The sequence below is a fragment of the Rhinopithecus roxellana genome, chromosome 9, assembly GCF_007565055.1.
Source record: "Rhinopithecus roxellana isolate Shanxi Qingling chromosome 9, ASM756505v1, whole genome shotgun sequence".
NCBI lineage: Eukaryota > Metazoa > Chordata > Mammalia > Primates > Cercopithecidae > Rhinopithecus > Rhinopithecus roxellana.
Window position 1 is genome coordinate 49,743,281 of NC_044557.1, and position 24,049 is coordinate 49,767,329.

General features: G+C 39.1%; 1 protein-coding gene across 1 annotated transcript; it reads right to left on the minus strand.

The window, feature by feature from the left end:
• Positions 1-383: 383 nt before the first annotated feature.
• PSKH2 (protein serine kinase H2) lies at positions 384-22,852 on the minus strand. Its single transcript, XM_010375397.2, has 3 exons — positions 22,600-22,852; positions 17,050-17,716; positions 384-2,052 (listed from the first exon to the last, which is right to left on the minus strand). Exons 1-3 carry the CDS (start codon positions 22,782-22,784, stop codon positions 1,741-1,743), a joined length of 1,164 nt encoding a protein of 387 aa, XP_010373699.1. The 5' UTR covers positions 22,785-22,852; the 3' UTR covers positions 384-1,740.
• Positions 22,853-24,049: the final 1,197 nt, after the last annotated feature.

The window sequence follows — 24,049 nt, forward strand, 5'->3', positions numbered from 1 at the left end:
TCTACTGCATTATTTTTAATGTCTACATGGTAGACCTTTGCTTAAATGTAACATGCTTTAAGGCATTCCCTACTGATAGGCATTTATTTATGACTCTCATTACTATAATAACAATGTTTTATACATACCTCGGCAAGAATATGTGTAGCACAAATTTCTACAAATGATACAATTAGGTCAAAGATCAATGTATTTTTAATGTGAGTAGATATTACTACTAAATTGTCCCCCAATGCCATGGGGTGGTACCAGATTGCACTCCTCTCTCTCTGCAGGGCATGAGAGTGTCTGCTTGCCTGCAACCTTCCACCATATGTATTATCCCAGTTTTAAAATTGTTTTGATCTGACAGGTAAAAAAATTCTTTGCCTTTTAAGTTTTTGTTTCCTTGTCATTTTAATTTTCATTTTGTAAATTACAAATGAAACTAAGCATTTTTAATGTACTTATTAGCCATCTATATGTTTACAAACCACCTGGTAAAATATTTGCCCATTTTTCTATTATTTAATAAATTTGTAAGTGTCTTTCTATATTAAAGGAATTAATCCAGGACTGTCATATATCATATGATACAGCATTACAACTTAAAAAGAAACTAGTTGCATCACTAAGTACATATTCATGTCTGTATATCAGATATATAGCTGTTCCATCTATATAGCCTAAAAGAGAAAAATAAAATAAAAAAATTGAGACTGATTTTAAAGTTACAATAAATGTCATTCTGGCATTTTATGATTTTACTTAATAAAATAAGCAATATCAATCAATCATGTATTTACTATGTTTACCCACACATGTGAGTGACTCACAGATTTTTAAAATTAGATTAATTATAATTAATAATATTTCAATCTTTATATCATTTTACAAAAATTTACTGTATAAGAGATCAGGCCATATCTGACTTGCCTAGAGAACTAAGTTCTGAAACTTACCTCTTTATTGCATTACCTACAATTATTTCGTGGTGAGTATTTAAAGTCATCAAGATATTTCATTAAATAATTCTAGAAGAAACCAGTACATACTAAATAGAGTTGACAGTAGTGATAAGAAGCAAGATGATCATATTTTTTTTTTCTAAATACTGGTGGTTGATGAATGCTAACACTAGAAAAAAAAATCACTATTTTATGATTCTTAAAAATCTCCACTTTTTCCCATGAGTAATGCCCCAAGCAGACTAAAAGTTTCTGATAGATTGAAATTATATCTTATAGTACTTTATAGGCCCCATAGTTAATAATTTTTCATAAATATTTGCAGACTAAATATGAAATTAACAGACATGTATAACTACCTTGAGTGTTACCTAGTTAACACTGTATACTGGGGCTTAGGTAAAAATCAGTGATTTCAGGATAAAGACATATGTTCCCATATCTAACTATTCCTGCTATGTCTCTGATTCACCACGCTCACCTACAATCCCTTATTCCTATAGCATTATCTTTTATTTAATTCATTAAATACTTTAAAGTTTTTCTTATCTATTTATTGTTTCCAGTTATCTAAACATATCTAGTATTTACTAAACTATTAATGGTTTGCAGCAGTATATTTTGGGAAAATGAATATAGGTATAGGAAAAATTATAGAACAAGAAAATGTCAAAAGTCAAGGTCAACAGTATCCAACAATACCACGGAGTCCCATGTCCTTGGAGCTTGAGGGTGCCCTAATCATGATGAAATGGTCCTAAAATAGGCCAAAATGGTTTTAGAGGTCATCTGCTTACAAAAGTGCAGACACACACAGTGGCGATTCTTCTATCCTTAAGTTTCTCTTGCTCCACATATGCCTGGATTTGTGAGAATAATGTGACTTAGAAGACTGTGCAGATCCAGGACTCTGAGAGTGGGGAGAGGCCCTCTGAATGAGGTTTCGGGAAATAGCCCTCTGAAGATTCTTCATGGAAGACCCTGCAGCCATGTTGATCACCCAGGGATGGTCCAAGGCCTGGCCAGCTGACATGCGATGACCAGCCTCCAAAATCAGTAGTTTGTCTATGAAGTCCTTTGCCAAGTGGGAAATGCTTGGCCAAGGCTGAGAACAAAATAAATAAGTTAGAATAAAATCAATAAAATAGAAATATACACAAACACAAAGAACCCTATTCTTAATTACATAGATTAATGCCAATCAAATCCAAAAAAACTTTTTCAAATAAGCAATTTTAATACTGTGTCATTACATACATAGAGGAACTAAACAACCACTTTTGAGGGAGGAAAAGAAAAAACTTTCACAGAAGAAAAAGACAAACACACACACAGAAATTCTCTTCCAAACTCTGTCCAATGAGTGAGAAAACCTTCTCAGAAATCTGTCCATTGTGCTGTTGTTATCAATACGAGTTTCCATACTGCACTTACAGGAGCTGGACAAGGCAAAGCAGCTGTCTTTTATGAACTATGTCAACATCAGGTCAATGTGTGCAACATTGTGGTCATCTCACAGTGTTCCTGTGACTTCAAGAATGAGAAGGAGTAGAAGGGGAAAGTGGAATGGATTGAGCAATCATCAGCTTTCCCCTCCCTTTGAAAGTTTGCTCTGAGCCAAGCACAGTGGCTCACGTCTGTAATCCCAGCACTTTGGGAGGCTGAGGAAGAAGGATCTTTTCAGTCTAGGAGCTTGAGACCAGCCTGGGCAACACAGAAAGACCCCATCTCTACAGAAAATGTAAAAATTAGCCAGGCACACTGGCACATGTTTGTAATCCCAACTACTCAGGAAGCTGAGGTGGGACGATTCCTTGTGCATAGACATTCAAGGCTGCAGTGAGCTATGATGGCACCACCACACTCCCGCCTGGATGACAGAGTGAGACCCTGTCTCTCAAAAGAAAGAAAGAGGAAAAGGAGAGAGAGAGGAGAGAGAAGAGAAGGGAAGGGAAGGGAAGAGAAGGGAAGGGAAGGGAAGAGAAGGGAAGGGAAGGAAAGGGAAGGGAAGAGGGGCGGGGAGGGGAGAGGCAGAGAGAGGGAAATAGAGAAAAGAAAGAAGGAAGGAAGGAAGGAAGGAAGGAAGGAAGGAAGGAAGGAAGGAAGGAAGGAAGGAAGGAAGGAAGGAAAGGAGGGAATGAAGTGAAGTGCACTTCCTCAAACACACTTAGACTCAACATGTAACAAATAGATTAAAATAGATTTGACTACAAATAGATTCAACATGTAACAGCGATGACACAGTACAATATGCACAGCTAAGTAGTTCCTATTTCAGGGATTTATTGTGGCAGTGTTTACAGCAATTGCACATACTTTAAGTACAATAGCAGCACTTCATAGTGGCATTTTTGAGCATGGGGATAAGAAGGCTGTTGCTTTATACTCAAATTTGCTTTCTGCATTATCTGCTGAGAAAGAAAAGAAACATTTAATCTGAGGAATGCAAGCCCCTTTAAATTATCAGGCCAAGAAAGGCACTGAAATATAACAGCCTTCACTTCTCATTCCTCTCTTGAACTAAATAACTACCTCCTGAAGCCACTTGCTGTGTGGGCTCTACACTAACACCAAGTAGCCATAAAGTGCCATAGGTTGGACACCGTCACTCATACCCTGCAGTTCAACAATATAGCCAATCACTAATCAATGTTATTTCTGTAAACCAGTGTTAATTCCTCTCAAACAACTTTGTATCAGCTCAGACCTAAGAGCACACGCCCCACAGAAGTTAGGACGTTTTCCAGAGCAGCTGTCCTCACTTCGACCTGATCAGACAAGCTCTTAAAAATTATATTTTGTGCCTCAGCCTCATCCTTTAGGTTGACACTACCAGCACATACTGCATACCTGGAAAACGCAGCAGTTTAGTATCCTTTGTCCTCTACAAAAAGAGAAACATTGAGAAAATTGCCCATACATTTGCTGTATCTCAAATACACTTTCTAGTTGATGTGTGTTTTTAAAAGATGGTATTTCCAAGGAAAGATAAGGGAATCCTTCCATGTATTGTCTTTGCCCTCGTGTAAGGATAAATCAGAGTCCATACATAGACATCACACTCTCCAATCTCTGAGCACCCTATTAACTCCAGGTTTTGTTTTTTGTTATTTTGTTTGTTTTTTTAGAGATGGGGTCTTGCTATTTGCCCAGGCTGGACTTGAACTCCTGGTCTCAAGCCATCCTCTTGCCTCAGTTTCCCAAGTAACTGTGACTACAGGCCCACTCCTACCCCCACCCACACCAACTTAACTCAGAATTTGTTTGTTTGTTTTTGAGATGGTGTCTCACTGTGTCGCCCAGGCTGGAGTGCGGTGGCACGATCTTGGCTCACTGCAACCTCCACCTCCCGGGTTCAGGTGATTCTCGTGCCTCACTCTTCCAGGTAGTTGGGATTACAGGCATGTGCCACCAAGCCCAGCTAATTTTTGTATTTTTATAGAAACAGGGTTTCACCACGTTAGCCAGGCTGGTCTCAAACTCCTAACTTCAGATCATCCGCCCGCCTCGGCCGCCCAAAGTTTTGGGATTACAGGCATGTACCACTGCCCCCAACCTTAATCCAGAATTTGAATAAGAAACCAGTAAAAGAACTCTTCTTTTTTTTTCCTTCAGCATATTTAGGTAAATGAGACATGAGAAATATTTATCCCAGAAACAAAAGTAATAAAATAAATGAGCATATCTGACAAATACTCAAACACAGGAAAAATAAAATATAAACTCTGCAAGTCTAGAAAAAGCACATCAGTGGCTGACACTCACAATGCCATGCCCTCTGGTTCTGGCTAGACATCTATTTGGCCCTGAATCCAGACACATTTATCTGAGCTCAAGACTATTTAAATGAAGGTTAAATTAGATGGCTCCTCTGGAACATTTTAAGACAAGCAACTGAATCTTTCTGAAAGAATATAAAATATGTGCAGCAAGGTTTATGGAGAGCTTATTAAGATGACCCCAAATGATTGTACATTAAAATGCAGTTGCAGAAAATAAAGTAACTGGAAAAAAAGTTCTTCAGACAAAGCTTATTATTCAAACATGAGTTATAAATTGCAGAATTCCTGAGCCATAAAGAACAACTGGAGAGTATCTAGGAGTCAACTTCACATTTCATATTAGAAAAGGGCAGCTACAGAAAGAAAATGAACTATTTTATTTTTCTTTTATTAATCTAAAATTGATTTTTGTCTGTTTAGTATAGAATAGACTAATATACATACATGTACATATCTATTAATGAATAAAAATGGAGTGTGCATGCCAAATGTTTAACTAATAGTGCTATATAACCAAAAACAACTAGGAAACCATAGCTTGAATCGAATACCCACTATGGACCAGCTGTCACCTGACAACATCATTTAGTCTTTTCCCCAGCTTCCCCATCCACTTGATGTCCAATAAGCTTTCCTCATAATTTCTCCTCCCAAATTTGGCCATCCCACTCTTTGCTTCAAAATTCCCCTTTGTTTGGCGTTTCTTGACAGTCTCAAGTAGACACGGCCCCGAGCCCCACTGCTAACCCATCTTACTGTGGAAAAAGCATGAGGTCAGTGGATCTGGACTAGACAGGCTGTCTGACCACACACAGCTCTGCCACTTCAGGGTCTCAGTTTCCTTGTCAGAAAAATGGGGATCATCATATCTCCTTCACGAGATTGTCATTAGGACCAAATTAGACCAAGGATGTGAAAAATGATTTTCAACCTGTAAATATCATTACTGTTGTTCTTGTTTGTATTAAATCCTCACACCTTAACTCCTTCCTCAGTTCTTTTGTGGACAGATTAACTGACTGCACTTAGGAACATGAAAATTATCCAATAATTCTCAAACCAGTTTCACTCACGATAGCATGATAAATGTGCACCCTCAAAAAAAAGTTACATGTTAAGAGGTGATGAACTATGTTACAAAGAAAAGGAGAACTTTATTTTACCCCAAGATCGTTAAATTAATTGAGTTGCAAGTAAATTGTAACATTTGTGGATATTTCAGGCCTTTTTTTCCCCCTTTCTATTTTCTTCATCTGGTTCTTTGCTTATTTTTCTGTCTTTTCCAACAGAGATTGGCTTCACTGTGTAAAACAACAGTAACCCAAAAAAGGCACAAAACTGAAACTTATACCAGCAACTGCACTACTTATTAGCTTTAAAGGATTCAAAGTAATTCAGAGGGATGGTATCTTACATGTTCTAGATATCTTGACTCTCACCTTCAGAGAAGTAAAAAATGATTGTAGTTTACTGCTTTCCAGTTTTTTGATGAACAATTTTCCTCTGCTGCTTGCCCACATCCAGGCCCTTTAAAAGAGTCCAGCTCTCGTCGCACAACACAGCCTGACCTGCCCTGGCGAGGACCTGCTGGACTCTTCTCCAGCACGATTTCTCTAACTTCCTCTCATTGGTGACTCTCTAACCCATCTCCCCAACTTGCCACTCGCTGGCTCTGTTCTCCAACTCCCTCCTATTCTACCCTCTTCTTCCTTTCAGTTGCCTTCCATGGTCTGGTAGTCAGACCCTTCCCTCTCCAGTTTTCTGCATCAGTTTCCAAATTAAATGTTCTGTTCAAGTTTCTCTTTATCTAGGGATCACCCATCACTTTGTGTACTATAGTTCTCCTATCTCTCCTCCTCACCATGAGTCCCAGGAACCCCATGGAGATTGGTGGCTCCTCTTCGAGGAGACAAGAGTCATACATTCAAGATTAATATTTTCATTCTCTTCTTTTTTATGAACACAAATTAGTAGGGCTAATTTAATATCTTGTGCAAAAGATTGGTAAATATTCAAAAGCTAACTAGGTAACTGGTTTAAAAATGACTAACAGTCCTACAACTAGTCAATGCTTTAATATTTCTTAGTTCCTTTACATAAATGCCCACAAAGAATCATTATTAAAAATAATTGTTAGGACCAGGAGTGGTGGCTCATGCCAGAAATCCCAGCATTTTGGAAGGCCGAGACAGAAGGACCACTTGAGCCCAAGAGTTCAAGACCAACCTGGGTAACACAGTGAGACACTGTCTCTACAATAAATACAAAAATTAGCTTAGCGTGGTGACGCGCACCTGTAGTCCCAGCTTCTCTGGAGGCTGAGGTGGCAGGGTCACTTAAGTCCAGGAGGTTGAGGCTGCAGTGAACTGTGATCATACCACAGTAACCAGCCTGGGTGACAGAGCAAGACCCTGTCTCAAAATACAAAGAAACAAAAATTGTTAAAAAGCTAAACACTATACACACATACACACACACAACATAGACCCAGTCCCTAAAATTCTAGATGCAAACCTTTGAATTTAAGATTGTAATTAATGTTGCAATTTGCTAAATATAGAGCTCTTGAAGTATAGGGTACTTATCAGTGGATTTAATTAAATACTTTTTTAAAAGCTATAAATATATCTATTTTAAAAAAACAAATAAGCTATCCTTCAATTCCTTGCACTAGAAGTACTCATTGTCACATTTATCTCCACAAAAATCCTAAGTTTTATTAAAAATTTCTACTCGTGACAACCTTCTGATGAATTTTCCTTCCTTCTTTGAACATTAGTGTATGGTCTTTGTAGAATTTAACTCAAGGCTTTGCAAATAAATATTATGTAAATATGCCCCAAACTGATTACTCTGCATGACTGTGTTAGTAGTAGACATGGCAAAAATTATTCTTCCACATCTCAGGGAGCAGAAGATTCCATACATCATTTTTGTCATAGATATTTAATATTTTTATTTCTTTATTTCTCAATCTACAAAGCAGATTTTTAATGCTTTATCTTGCCAAAAATGAAACTGCAGAAAGAAAAAGCATTGACTAATTATGTCAGAATGTTCTGTCTGCTGGGGCATTTGTAAACTCTGGGAAGAGTGAATACAAACTCACAAGTCATAGGTACCATTTAATTTTAAAATGGAAAGTTAATTAATCTTACACTAGGCTCATAAAGAGGATATTTTTGTGCGTGAAGGGGTTCTGCTTTGAGAGAAGGAATGCTTCCATTTCTTTACTCATAAGGAAACCACTAAATTTAAGTAAAATTGGGGACAGTTGAAGTTTTTTGAGCACCTACTATTTTTCAAAGCACCAGAAGTTAACAAGAGGGGTGTTCCATTTTCTCCAAAGAAAAAAAAACACAAGAGTGGCCAAAACAATTTTTTAAAAAATTGGCCTTTGAACCCCAAATCAACAGATGACTCATTCTTCTATGCATAATATATATTTATTATTCATAACTAGTGCTTATAGTATAAACATATAGAATAATGTATTTATTATTTATAACTAGTTCTTGTAGTATAAAACTAATAAAATATAATATAAACATAGTATTAATATTAAGTCAGTTTCCGGAAACTTTACTCAAATAGTTCCTTTTCTCTCAACTCTGTGAATTCCACTGATGATACCAAGGTCAAGATGCAACCTAATCAAGGAAGCAGACAGCATAGTTACGTTTATATTCTAATCACTAATGCAAGGTGAAATCTACACAGTCAAAACAAAATGCACCACCATCATTTCCCTTCCTAGAAACGTTATTGTCTGTGATTGAGTTTAAGAGATGAAGGTTTATATCCATTCAGTTTAAGGCAAGTCAGAGAAGAGATGAAGAAAGTGATAGAGCAGAAAATGAATTTACGTTTGTAAGATTTAAAACCACTAAAATTATTTTCTATAAAATAACTTTTAAAGTAAAAATATCATTAAAAACCGTTAAGCACCACATTTTTTGGTGAGCATAAGTACTTAGGAACTAAATCATAGGAATGGGAAACAAATTACAGCAATTACGGCTTAGCAGACCTATCTGCAATATGGTACAGCATTCATTCCAAGAATTCTAGTCATGATGGAAAGATAATTAAAATACTGAATGTTCTGATTTTGTTTCCTTTTTTCTTACTTAATAACCTGAATGGAGAACAAGAGAATAAGGAAATTAGTGGAGAAAAGGAAACAGAACAAAATTGGGATCATGGCTGGTGAAAATGAGCTTAATCAATCAGACATGTTACTTCTAAAAGAGAATATCAGCAAAAGTTTTTCCTAACAGTGTGAGAATCATAGGTGAACCTAAGTAGATAGGGACCATTTTCTATCAATATCCATGTGGGATTTAAAAATATATATACATATATATGTTTTTAGGCCAGGTACTGTGGTTCACATCTATAATCCCAGCAACTCAGGAGGTCAAGGCAGAAGGATCACTTGAGACCAAGAGTTCAGGACCAGCCTGGGCAATATAATGAGATCCTATCTCTGCAAAACATTAAAAAAAAAAAAAAATGAGCTGTGCTTGGCACATACCTAAAGTTCCAGCTACTCTAAAAGCAGAGGTGAGAAGATTGCTTGAGCCCAGGGAGTTTGGGGCTGCAGTGAGCTATGATCACGCCACTGCACTGTAGCCTGCTGGGTGGCAGAGTGAGACCTTGTCTCTCAAAAAAGAAAAAAATGTTTTTAATACCACTGTCTGTCCTTGTCAGCTGGCTAATATGGTTATAAGACTCCTTTTTAAAAAATCAATGTATTGCTCACCAAAAAAAGATGACTGTGATACAGTGGAATGTAATTAGACAATAATATATGATTCACAACTCATTGATGAGAATTCTTGTAATTTATCATTAATATTAAAATTCTAACAGCACCTTTCTTCACTATTCCATGTAAAAGATTTAAAAGGTGCGCTTGATAAATGAAGTTTGTACCGCAGAAAAAAGCCATAAAACTAATAACTTACTTATGCAAAATTCAAACTTTCAGTCCTAGTATCCCAAGTTAATAGTAACAATAACAAAAATAATGAACATATATATAGCACTAACTCTGTATATAGTAGCATATGAAAATAGTCTCAGCACCTAAATCTATTAGCTCATTTGATCTTCACAACAACCCTGTTAGGTAGGTGCCACCATGATCACCATTTCACAAATGCAGAAACTGAAATACAGAAAAATTTTTTTAATGTCCAAAGTTATAGAGTTAGTAAATTGCAGAGCTGGTAAAGGAATCCAGCCAGTCTTGTTCCAGATCATGGAATTTTTTTTTGTTTGTTTGGTTTGTTTGTTGTTGTTGTTGTTTAGAGAGAAGATCTCACTCTGTTATCCAGAAGACTAGAGTGCAGTGGTGTGATCATAGCTTGCTGCAGCTATGATCCTCTTGCCTCAGCCTCTCAAGTGGCTAGGACTATAGGCACATGCCACCATGCCCACCTAATTTTTAAAAAATGATTTTTGTGGAGATGGGGTCTTATTATGTTGCCCAGGCTGGCCTTGAATTCTTGGGCTCAAGTGATCCTCTCACCTCAGCCTCCCAAAGCACTAGGATTATAAATATGAGCCACCATGCCTGGCCCAGATTGTGTTCTTAATTATTATATTACATAGTTTTTCAAAATACTTATATCAATATGCATGCATGTACAAACACACACACACACACATGCACGTATGCATGCATCTGAGTTTTTTGTTTGTTTGTTTTTGTTTTTGTTTTTTTGAGAAAGAGTCTCACTCTGTCACCAGGCTGGAGTGCAGTGTCTGGAGTCCAGTGGCACAATCTTGGCTCACTGCAACCTCCGCCTCCTGGGTCGGAGCAATTCTCCTGCCTCAGCTTCCTGAGTAGCTAGGATTACAGGCACGCGCCACCACACCCAGCTAATTTTTGTATTTTTAGTAGAGACGAGATTTCACCATGTTGGCAAGGATGGTCTCGATCTCTTGACCTCATGATCTGCTCGCCTCGGCCTCCCAAAGTGCTGGGATTACAGGCATAAGCCACTGCTCCTGGCCTGAAGTTTTTATATTTTACTAGTCAGTGTATTCCCTTATATGCTTTTGCATATATTCTGTCTATTTGGAATCTTCTTCCTTCCAGAAACTCCTACCCTTCCTCCAAGATAGCACAAATGTGGCCCTTTTCCTGGACCCTGACCCAATTTTCCTAAGCAATGACAGATTTTCTTCCATTGCCCCTGTGAACTTTGAGGCTTTGTTCCCACTTGTATTAAAGCACTTGTATTAGAAGAGATACAGAATCATACTTGATCTCTCAGCCAAGACCACCAGGCTCCTAAAAGCAGAGACACTGAGCAATTTTTATGGGGTTATTCCCAGAGCTGAACAAAATTTCTGTCATGAGGAAGGCCTGACCAGAAGGAAGGGGTGAGGACCACATAAAGATGTCTTCAAATGGTCTCCATGATGAGTTCTTTACTTAGTGCCTCAAGCACGAGCTCTGCCACTATTCAAGAGCCGCTGTGATGGCACTGGCAATCAAGCAGATAAATGAAGGCCTTCCTTGCACACTGGGGAGGAAATCTTTGCTCTCTTCCATTCCTTCTCCACCATCTGTTGTACCTGTCTACCCTGGCTACTCCTCCAGCATGGCAGAAAGCAACTAGAAAAGGGAAAGCCCACGCCTACCCTGCAAAACCCAGTGAATAGAGTAAATGTAGCCTTTCAGACCACCTACATGTTCCAGAATGGATCTAATACATTCAGCAATTACAGATGTTAATTATCTAATAATCTACCTAACTATAAGTCAGAAATTCTAGGCTGTGTTCAAAACAGTTATATTTGAGATACATTTACTCATGCAGTTATAAATCAGAAACTTTTAATATTTTTCAAAAGCAATTTATTTGTAATTGAATGCATTCTCCATGCTTATTCCTTTTAGATGTCTTATTGAACACACAGAGAAAATATGGTAGTATCTCAGCCTTTAAGGAGCTTATAATGTCTTAAAGCAACAACCTATAGCAACCAGATTAAATTAGAACAAATGAAATTAATTGTAATTCTAAACAGTATTCGGAAAAGGGAAAGAACAACAGAAGTGGAATGACCATTGAAGATTTCATGAAAAAGAATATATTTGAAAACAAAATCCAAAAAAGTTAAACATTAGTATTTTGGCTGATTTTTACTTATATATGGGTGGAGCTAGAGTATGGCTCTGTTAGATATTAGTATAATATTTAGTATTTATATTACACACATCACTCCCCTTCACCATAAGAGGTATACCACATAAATCTCTGGAAGTTTTCATCCAATTTATTTTATTTCATTTATTTATTTATTTGAGACAGGGTCTCACTCTGTCACCCGGGCTGGAGTACAGTGTTGCAATCTTAGCTTACTGCAACCTAGACCTCCCAGGCTCGAGCAATCTGCCCCTCTCAGCCTCCAGAATAGCTGGGACTACAGGCACACATCACTATGCCTGGCTAACTTTTTGTATTTTTTGTATAGATAATGTTTTGCTGTGTTGCCCAGGCAGGTCTAGAACTCCTGAGCTCAAGCAATCTGCCTGCTTTGGCCTTCCAAAGTTTTGGGGTTACAGGTGTGCACCACAATGCCCAACCTATTTAATTTGATTTTTATACCTGAATTCTGGGAAAAATAAGTGATTTATACATGTGTCATATCTGGAATTTCAGTTATAGGCAAAAGAAAACCTTTTTTAAAAATGTGAATTATTACTTTACAGTTCTGCAAATCAGAAGTCTAAAATGGGTCTTATGGGCTAGCATCAAACTGTCACCAGAGCTGTGTTCCTTCCAGAGGCTCTAGGGGAAAACGCATTCCTTGCTTTTTCCAGCTCCTAGAGACTGTCCTTATTCCTTACCTCATGACCCCTCTCTCCATCTTCGAAGGCACATCACTTCAACCTCTTTCCATAGTCATATCTCTTCTCTCTAGCTTTGACCCACTTGTCTCCGTACTATAAAGAAACTTGTGACCATATTGGGCCTCCCAGATTATCCAGAATAATCTCCCAATCTCAAGAGTTTTAACTTAATCACATCTGCAAATTCTCTTTTACCACATAAGGTAACAATCACAGGTTCCGGGTATTAGGGCGTGGACATCTTTGGTGGGCCATTATTCTGTCTACCACATCTATGCTTCCAGACTTGATGATATGGGAAGCCAAAATATATCCACCAAAATATACTTCTTTGGCATATTTTGAGATGGCTCTTTAGAGGGGCTGCAGACACAGCAATGGCTGTCCTTTTGTGGAAAAGATTTGCATCTGTAGAGGAAATCTACATTAGCAAAGTAAACAGTGGATGTAAACAGGATTTCTCTGAGACCCCTTATCAGCCTTATCCCGAACTAGGAAAGATTCACTCATAGGAAATATCTGACACTATTAAAGTTCCAACAGGGAAACTGTTACCACTGGATTCCATCTATTCGTTCTGAGAGCTGCTACCTGAGAGACATCATCTGCAAAACAAAACAGCCATTGCTCATCATGCCTTTGCTCCCCTCTCCTTCCCATAACCTGTCTCCAAACTCCAATTCTCTGTTCCTTTCTGTACAGTATAAAAACTTCAGGCATTTGGCCCTTCTTTAAGTCTCATCTTTTGTGTGGCTCCTGTGCACAGAAATAAATTTGCATACATTTTCTCCTGTTAATCTGCCTATTGTCAGTTGGTCTTATAGATTCAAATTATATTCAGAGGAAGGGGAAGGAAAATTCTCTTTACCCTACAATGGTCACCTCCTGGTTTTAAATAAAATTGGTACAATTAGCAATTACTAGATTGGCAATAGATGTTAAATATATAATAATATGATGACAAATGAAAACATGATGATATTTTCTGAGTCTACCAATATATGATTCCTTGGTATTATGGACTGAATATTTTATTCTCTCAAAATTATCTATTGAGCCCTAACCCCCAGTGTGGCTATATTTGGAGATGAGGCCTCCAAGTAATTAAGCCATCAAGTCTGTGGTATTTTATTATGGCAGCCTGCAATGACTAAGACACTTTGTGATAGCAAAAGAAATGTTAATATGCTGGACATGAGTTCCTGACAGACATGGAGAAGAAAATCAAGATAATATAAATCCAGAACTTTATTACAAGCAGCCACACTCCTCTGTGGTGTATGCTGTCAGTACTCTGGGGCTATAGGCAGGTATTTCCTCAAGAAACAGAGGGTGCCTTGCAATTCCCACTATGGAGATGCTGTCAGTGCTTCATCTAGACCCCGGGCCTGTCTTTCCTGTATGCATGCACACACCCCTCTTTTTAAGTGCTTTGCTTCTAAAACTCAGCTCCCTGCTCTTTTTCAGCAGTCTGCCCTGGGGCTCATGGAGTCACTTTGCCCTGACCTCAGAGGGCCTAAGAATTTACCACCATTACCAACCCCAGTGACCAACAGATAGGTGTGATGTGAAAACCCTCCCATTAGCCTCTGGACAATGCTGAGAAGTATTAATATCTCCCCTGCTGAATAAGGCCTACCCTCTGTGGCCTTGGCCTCTTTGCCTTTCTTGTCCTGCTCCCCTCACTCCCTTATCTGTCTCCCCTAGAGTCTCTCCACAATAAATCACTTGCACATGAATCTTCTTCTCAGAGTTGCTTCTGGGGATACTGACCTTAGGAACTCTCTGAATTAAACCTAACAAAAGGACTTTGTAACAGAAAATATTGTATGTTGTTTATTATTCTTTCTCATTAAAAAATAATTATAATATCTAGTCCAAATATGGCCTCCATGGACCATAACCCCAATATCACACTCTGTGTAGTTCCCCCCAACACTGAATCATGGCTGGCCTAGGACTCAGTCACCAACAGAATGACGCAGACATGGATCTGTGCTATTTTCAAGTTTAGCCTTGAAGAGGACTGGCAACTTCCATAGCTCCCTATTGGAATATCCCCTTCCCTCAGCTGTCATGTAAAAAATCTGGCTGCCCTGCTGGAGAAAGCACATGGAGAAACCCGTGGAGGAAAAGAAAGCCAAAGATGCATAGAGAGAATGAGAGAGAAAGGCCTAGGAGTCCCAGTGATCTAGTTGAACCCAGATTCCAGCCATCCCCACCAAGATGCCAGATATTTGAGTGGGACCCTCATGGATATTCCATCCCAGTCAAGCCCCCAGAAGACTGCAGTCCCACCCAACATCATGTGGTGCAGAAGAGTCACAAGCTGAGCCTCATCAACCACAGGTTCATGGGTCATAAAAAGGTGATGATTGTTTTAAGCCACTAGGTTTGTGGATGGTTTGTTATGCAGTGGCAGATAAAACCAAAACAGAAATGTGTGCTCTTTGTAAACAAAACAAAAACAGAAATACAAAGATACTCAAACTATAAAGAAAATCAAAATGATCCAAATCTCCATACCAGGAGAAAAGCCCTGTAGACATTCTATTGTATCTCCTCCTAGCCTTTTCCCATGCAAACATTTTCCCACATGAATGTGATCATAGTGTATACACAGTTTATATCCTGCTTTTATTCCACTTGGCAGTATATTGTGAAAATTTTCCAATGTCATTACAATTTTTAAATGTGCATAAATTGGGGACTATCATACTCTATCATATGGATGTTCCATAATTTATTCAAACATTCTGTCAGGACTCTTTTTAATTTTTCACTTTTGTAAATACAGTTTGGATTAGTACTCTTATAGTGAAACTTTTGCTGCATCTGGGATTACTTAGATTTTTACAAGTTGAATTATCAGATCAAAATACATACGTTTTTTAAAGTTCTTAATATGGTTTGGCTCTGTGTCCTCACCCAAATCTCATCTCAAATTGTAATCTCTGTAGTCCCCATGTGTCAGGAGGGGAACCAAGTGGAGGTAATTGGATCATGGGGCAGTTTCCCACATGTTATTCTCATGATAGTGAGTGATTTCTCACGAGATCTGATGGTTTTATAAAGGGCTCTTTCCTCTCCTCTTGTCTCTCCTGTTGCCATGTGAGAAGGTCCAAGCTTGCTTCCCCTTTGCCTTCCGTCGTGATTGTAAATTTCCTGAGGCCTCCCCCGCCATGCAGAACTGTGAGACAACTAAACCTTTTTTTTAATATAAATTATCCAGTCTTGGATATTTCTTTACGGTAGTGTGAAAACGGACTAATACAGTTCTAGATACAGGTTTTCAAACTACTTTCCAAGAAACCTGTGACAATTTGTCCTCTACTAGTACTTAGTGAGAGGGCTATTCTCTCAGTACCCTTCGCAGCCATGAGTAGAATTTAGTTGTTTTATCTTTACGAATTTGAAAGACAATAAAAAGACATTTTTGTGTTCATTTGCATTTCTTTGGTCATTAGTGAGGCTGGACATTTTTCAGACTTTTAATAATCAATGGTATTGCATTGTCTGTGAATTTTTCCCATCCTTTCCTACTTCCTTGTGTAAATTTTAGTTCTCATTTATCAATTTATATGAGTTTGCAAAAACCTATACATGTACCATAAGGCACTAAAGGTCTGGCAGAGTGTAGAAAACATTGTATTTAAATTTGTTATTTAACTTTAATTTTGCTTAAAGGTGTTGCTGTAGATATACATGCTACATTTTAAGTAGGTATAAGCAAATATCAATATTTTTCTTTATGAGAAATTAAAAATCAAATAAATTTGCTCATCTGCTGCACATGAAATGAATTTCCTATTTTGTCAGGCTTCCCACACACAAGCATTGGCAACTTTCCTTCCCTACCCAAAACAACAAAAAGTTAACACGTTCATGAACACTGGGAGTTTCAAGTTTAATCAGTGGATAAATATTTTACACAAGCTGTGAGGTTAAACATTTCGCTGAGAAAACACTTCATCACAAAAAGGGCTTGGATCATCAAGATTTAAGGCAGAAAAATCTCTCGCCAAACACCCAAGCGTCATGCTGAGCTTCTGTGAACACATTAGTCTAGTCAGCCAGCTCAGGCTCTGCACAGATTGGAGAAAAAAAACTACAGAGAAACTCATTTATCTACTTGATTGTCAGTGTCATGTGCTAACCACAGGCAGCTAGTAATGGAGGCCCTTGCTATCTTGAGTCAAATGGCTCTCAGTCAGGGGCGATTTTGCCCCACAAGGGACATTTAACAATGTCTGGAGACATTTGGGGGGTCCCACAACTGGGGGAGGTGCATTACTGGTATTTAGAGTAGAGGCCAGGGATGCTGCTAAACATCCTACAGCACACAGGACAACCCCAATAAAGAATCCAGTCTTAAATGTCAAAAGTGGCAAGGTGGAGAAACCCCACTCCAAACCAACACCATAGAAATAAAATAATGCTCTCTTACCTCTCCTGTATAATTATATTTGCCTTTCAGAATCTTCCTGTAAAGCCTTGTCTGGCTTTCATCATCAAAAGGCAGGAATCCGCTAAGTAAAACGTATGTGATCACACCAAGAGCCCACATGTCCACTGCACTGGTATAAGGCTTCCTTAGCAAAACCTCAGGAGCTATGTACTCTGGGGTCCCACAGAGTGTCTTCATTGTCCAGTCACCGCTTTTGTTCCCAGAGTGTGCCAAACCAAAATCTGTAATTAAAATTTTTGACTCTGCACCTGGATGATAGTATAAGAGGTTTTCGGGCTTTAGATTCCTATGAGTTATTCGCAGCGCGTGCAAATACCTAATCCCATCAGCAACCATCTGGAGGATCCTGACAGCATCCCGCTCTGTAAAGGATCCCTGAGCAATGAGTCGATCAAAGAGCTCCCCTCCGGTAGCCAGCTCCATTACCATGTAAACTCGATCCTCAGCCTCAAAGATCTCCATGAGCTGGACAATGTAACGATGGCTAACCCGCCGCAGGACGCTCAGCTCAGACACGCACAATTCTCTACCTTCTCTCTCTCTGGTTTCCATCACTTTTATTGCAAAAGGTTTCTTGGTGGTCTTCTGCTCTACCCTGACAACCCTGCTGAAACTACCTGTCCCAATAAGAGCTTTGATATCGTATCTGTTGGGAAGAAAAAACAAACATGTTATCCCCAGAAGTGATGATTCTCAAAATTACGTAAGTCCATGCTTCATATCATCTTTTCTATCCTTCTATTCCTCCCATCAGATTTCTTTGCTTATTATTACTTGTGTTTATTATTTTTGAAAATTTCCCCAAATCCTGTTTCAAAATGGAAGAAAATGCTATAACGGTAATTTGTTGGTAGAAAGACAATCTTAAATACAATAACTACCATTTATTATACAGTTATTATATGCCAACAATTTTTTAAAATCTTATCCCTACTAAAACCCTGCTGGGTAATATAATGATATCCCCCTTTTTCAAATAAGGAAATTCAGACTTAAAAAGAAGTTAAATGAGTTCTCAAGGCCACCCAGATTGTGGTTGGAATGGATAGGATTCAAATCCAGCCCCTTCAAATGCATTTTACAAAAACGGTTTCAAGAATGTTAAGACCCCCTTCTACCAATTTCTTTCCTTCCTCTAGTCCTTGTTTTTATCATTCTTCAACAACAAACAAATCAAGTGGGAGAGAATACAGTAGAAGCTTACTCCTGTTTATAATTTCTCAAAAGACAGAGGATCCCATATCAGGAAACAGAGAATAAACAGTGTGTTTCTTTGGGTTGCTTGGCTGCGAGCTCAGCCCCAGGCTCGTCTTGTACACAGTAGCTGTTACTAAGGAAGAAGTAAATGCAGCTGTGCTATTATAAGAGCAGGTTTCAGCAGTCTGGTGGGAGTAGTGCTATGGCCACCTTGCAGCCAGTAGTTTCTCACAGTCTCCCTCCATCCCCATTCCCGCACTTGGAATCTCTAGGCAGTGAAGAGAATTTTAACATGGAATGTATGTCAATAATTTGTAAACCAATTATCCCACAAAAAGGCCAAGAACACGTTTACCTATGTAATAAATCTGCACATCCTGCACATGTATCCCTGAACTTAAAAGTTGAAGGAAAAAAAGGCCTGGATGTCAGCTCAGATTTCAAATGCTAGGGATCTTAAGCTTTAATTATCTGTGTAAACCTCTATTAAAATTTAAGAATCTGGCCAGGCACGGTGACTCATTGTGTAATCCCAGCACTTTGGGAGGCCGAGGTGGCAGGATTGCATGAGCCTAGATGTCTGAGACCAACCTGAGCAACAAAGTGAGAACCCTTCTTTATAACAAATTTAAAAATTAGCCAGTCATGATGCACAGCTGTAGCCCCAGCTACTCAGGGGACTGAGGCAGGAGGATCCCTTGAGCCCAGGAATTTGAGCTTGCAGTGGCCTGTGATCAGACCATTGCATTCTAGCCTGGGTGACAGAGTGATATCTCTGTCTGAAAAATTAAAAAAGAAAAAAATTAAAAAGGAATCCTATCAAATTTAGCCCTCTACCTCATATTTAAGACGTGTCAAGAAAATGCTAGACTTAAAATCATTATTTTATAGCTGGAAAGAATATTGAAGTTGGGTATTTAACCTAACTTCTTGTTTTACCGATGAGGAAATTTAAAGAACACATTAGCCAATCATCATAGAGTCAGGATTGGAACACAGGTCTCCTTTCTTTTCTTTTTTCTTTTTTCTTTTTTCTTTTTCTTTTTCTTTCTTTTTTTTTTTTTTTTTTTTTTTTTTTTTTTTTTTTTTTTTTTTTTTTGAGATAGAGTCTTGCTCTGTCACCCAAGCTGGAGTACAGTGGCATGATCTTGACTCACTGCAACCTCTGCCTCCTGGGTTCAAGTTATTCTCCTGTCTCAGCCTCCTGAGTAGCTGGGATTACAGGTGCACGCCACCTTGCCCGGCTAATTTTTGTATTTTTTTTAGGTTAGAGACGGGGTTTCACCTTGTTGGCCAGGCTGGTCTCGAACTCCTGACCTAAAGTGATCTGCCCACCTCAGCCTCCCAAAGTGTTGGGATTACAGATGTGAGCCACTGTGCCCAGACTTCCTTTTAATAAAACCTCTTCTAGCTAAGGATGACAGAGAATGGAAAGTACTCAGGGAGCACCCAGGGAGAAGGCACATTTTTATACCACATATTCAATACTAAAGATTCAAACACAAATACTAAACTATTCTTTAAATAGTCTTACTTCTTTTATTGAGCTTATTTTTCCTGTAACTTTTTTTTTTTTTTTTTTTTTTTTTTTGCCTTCTTGTTTGTTCTTTATATTCCTGTGTGTATCGAATAAAAATGACATTTGGCTGTACCAGATTACAGAAAACAGCTTTGTTCTCCACAGAGCACTTAATTTTCTGGCCAATTACCTTATCAAAACAGATAGCAATTTAGTAATCTTAAATAGATTCTTTCCCCTTTTCCCTTTCCATCTCTGCTTTTTTATTCACATGCATTCCCAGTGTGATTTTGAAGATAATCACAGGCATTTCAAATTCTATTGCTTTGCAGACCAACCAAGTTTTATATTACCTCTATTGTGGATGAAAGCACTCTGCAAATGCTAATTTATCGCCATGCCCTCAAAGCTGCCATCAAACTCATTTGTTCACAGAATTAATCATATCAAACAAACTACCATTTCTGAGAACTACACTCTTTTGCTCAAATAAAAGAAGCTTTTTTCAATACTGTTAAGGGGGCTTCATATTTCCAATATTTGAACAATTGCTAGTAATTTGGCATTGGAGGAAACAGTACACTTTAAGCCAAGATTTAGAGTGGTGGAAATAAATGCTTCAGATTGTTATTCAATTTGTCCCATAACAAATTCTTACAGCTGCAGCCTTGCTCATGAGTCCTCAACAGCCATGAATGGTGACCACCTTTACGATTTGCATGGTTATACCTTGTAAAGTGCCTAGCACAGAGAAGTAGCAATAAACATTGAACAAAAGAATCATTCACTGAATACATATTATTCCTGAATCATCATATATATATTGAAAACGTTAAGTAACGATCACATCAAGCAGGGAAGAATGCCTCTATAAGGTCTTTTCATTTCCTTCACTTTTACCCCTCCACTCTCTTAAAAGAGTAGCCTCAAAGTCAGTTTAGTAGGTGGGGCTATTTTGTATCATCCCAGAGACTACGTAAATTGGAAATATTACTTTAACCTCAGCTGCTATTATACAAACTGGGAATTTTTGAACATAAAGATTTGAAACAAGGAAATAATAGTGTCACAATCTGCTTGAGAGAAACAATTGTAATAAACTCCCAACAAGAAAGTAAATATACTCATATTTAAATTCTGTCATCTCTCTTCTGCAAAAGTTATAGATGGAATCATAACGGAGAACAAAGATGACTGTGTTCTAGTCCCAATTCTACCATTAACTTGGACAAGTCATCACTTAACCTTTGGGGACTCAGCTACTCATTGGTTAAAGATGAGCCTTGATTACAGTCTCTGAAGTCCTTGTAATGTTGAGATCCTCTGCTTCTGCGATCCCTTTACACTCTATGGGGCTGGGTCTACCTGGGGATTGGGAATGAGGAGGGTGGATGAAGACTAGACCAGACTAGCATCAACTCTCTAACTACAAATGACCAGAGATGCCATTTAACCAATTCAGTCTTAACAAGACCCTGTACCTACTCAGATTCGGTTCAGTCATATTAGCCAGTCTTATTCTTCTCTAAACTTAGCAGCCACTGGACTAATCCTCCAGGAGTCATTGTACTAAAAGTTCTCAAAGAGCCAGGAAATGGCTCTGCATAGATTCTGGACAGAGCACTGTGATGAAGTGAGCATGCAATTCTAGGACCAGAAGTGCCTTGGGAAGCCAGCTGAGCCACCCATTATTGTGTCCCCCCAAACACACAGAGGAGAAGGGGATTCTGTGATTTACTTGGTCAAAATGTCCAACATGGTACACTCTGAGGAGGCCAACCAACTTGCAATCTTCTACATAGCGAGGGCTTATTTGTACTTCAATAATCAGTAATCAAAAATACAGTAATCAGCATTGCACTAATGTCTACAGGAGGACTGGTGCCATGCACTGTGCAGCATAATTTACATGTATTACTTTAATTATGCTCACAACAGTCTTATGAGATAGATACTCTCATTTTACAGAGGCAGAAACTAAGGAAGGAAAAAAGCTAAGGAATGGTACATGATAGAAGAGATGGAACTGGACCTCAAGCCTGGCTGACTCAAAGGCGCGTCTCTAGTTCACTCACTGTAATCCCAATTTTTAGAATTTAGTGGAAGATCCTTCACACACCAGGTCTGGTAGGACCCAGCCCCAGGATATTGGTGGCAAATCTGTCTTCCGCCACAGACGCTGGAGGTTGGCAGGCAGTCCTCTCACACTCCCACACCCCGCCTCTGAAGATAGGAATTCTTTCCCTTGTTTGCTGCTGCTCCTGCTCTCTTTTTTCCCATCCTCTGAACTCCCTGCTCCGAGATGTCAAAGATAAATTGTACTGGGCCCTTATGGAACACAGCAAAGAAGGCTTATCCCAGACTATTGCAATAGGGGTCAAGACTTCTGCAACAGGGGAAAGGAAACGGACGCCTTTGAAAGAAAAGGCAAGAAAGTTTTTAAGCGCTAGGGTGAGCTAGTGGAAAAGAATGGGGGAAGGTTAGGGAGAGGTGGTCAATGAGATCTGTGTTTGCTACCTGGCCCTTATGGAAGTTAGGCTCCTACCCTCCCACAGAGACTGGGAGACAGTGGCCCTAACTCTCTTGAAGACTACATTTCAAAGGGATGGCTCCCAGGTGCTTGAAAAGGACATTCTTGGGTTGTAGAAGATTTACATTTCAAAAGGGCAGAGAAAGGGGTAGATCAGTGGTCTATCATCCGAAAGAACCCTGTCCAAAATTGAGTCAAGCTGAAGGAAACCTTGAGGCGGTCTTGGCCAGGGGTTTTTCTTTGTCAGCCCAGTCCCAGGCCAGTTCCTCACGTGGCGCTTTACCTGGCAAGGACCCGGGGGTCGAACTTGGCTCGGAAGCGAGCCACCTGTATCCTCTGCGCCGCCTGGGCCGCCGCCTCGGGCCGTGGCCCCGCGCCTCCGACTCTGGCTTGACTTTGACCTTCGTGCTTGGCCCAGGCCAGCGCTGGCGGCCCCGGGACCACCTTCCTGCTGGCGCCGCACCCCATACCCGCAACACGCCCGGCGCTAGGAGGACCCGGGGACTCGGGAAGCAGCCAGCTCTGTTCCTCCGCCCTTTATCCCAGAGTAGCTGCGAGGGGCGGCACACTCGGAAAGAAACCCCACTGGGGGGTCGTGGTCAGGAGGACAGCCCTCAGGATACCCGCTGACGACCGAGATGCCTGGAGCATCGCTTGTCACCGTCTGTGTGTGTAATCTGACGTGATGAAAGCAAAGTCAACCAGCAGGGAGAGCCTGCATCTAATTCTCTGGGCTTCACTTTCTGCATCTCTAACCTGAGGAAGTGAACATATACAATTATACGATTCTATAAAGGATATCGTCCCTCTAAAGAACTTTTCGCTGAGCTCATATTCGGATGACATGAACAATTAAAATTCTAAGAGCTTATAATATTTAAAGCATAACTTCACTGCCTTCTATTGCATTAAACGGTTGACAAAGGCCTGTGTCTGGCCCTCATGACCATCTTCTGGGTAAACCCTCAAAGACAGAAAAACTTAGGGCCACAATAGATGTTTAGAACCCAGACGAACACCCTAAGCAAATACAAGGAGAAAACCTGTATGTGTATACATATATGTGTGTATATATAAATATTATATATAGTAACTTTACATTTTCTATATATTTCATTCTTGTATTATTTATATATATTATACATGTATGTGGATGTGTGTATATAAATTATACACACACAGTATTATACTTACAAATATTTATCATTTTGATAAATGTATATTGATTATATCACTATATTGATTAGATTTCATTGACATTTGTCAATTATATTCATTCATACACGCACATACACACACAAACACACACACACACACGAATGATGTGTGGGAAATGAAATCCAGTCACGATCAAGCAAATCAAGATCACATGCCTCGCAAGTTGTAGAACTGGAACTGGAGGCTGTTTCCTGATTTCCAGGCCAGTGCTACTTCAATTTGTGTAATTTGCTTTCTCATTTCATTTAATTTGTAGTTTGGTTTAACAGGAATGTCTGTGATGAATAAATTAGTCATGAATTTTCCCAGAGCTATATTTTGATGGAAAATTTAAAATATGGCTTGCATATAGCTGAGGGAAAATTAGTTCATCCTGCAAAGAGAGCATAACTACCAAATAATGGACTTTTCTTCCTAAAGAACCCTCAGAATTTTCCAACTACTAAGAAACAAGGAAACAAGGTTTATTTTCAGCAGGTAAACCACTCGTTCTTACATGTCTCGAGCTTTTGAAC

What these genes read in the sequence shown, in the direction of transcription:
- PSKH2 (XM_010375397.2), bottom strand. Translation starts at nt 22,784, where the DNA reads ATGGGGTGCGGCGCCAGCAGGAAGGTGGTCCCGGGGCCGCCAGCGCTG. An exon ending in GACCCCCGGGTCCTTGCCAG is followed by an intron (nt 17,717 to 22,599) that starts GTAAAGCGCCAC and finishes TCTTCCCAACAG; the next exon opens with ATACGATATCAAAGCTCTTA. An exon ending in AATATAATTATACAGGAGAG is followed by an intron (nt 2,053 to 17,049) that starts GTAAGAGAGCAT and finishes TTTTGTTCTCAG; the next exon opens with CCTTGGCCAAGCATTTCCCA.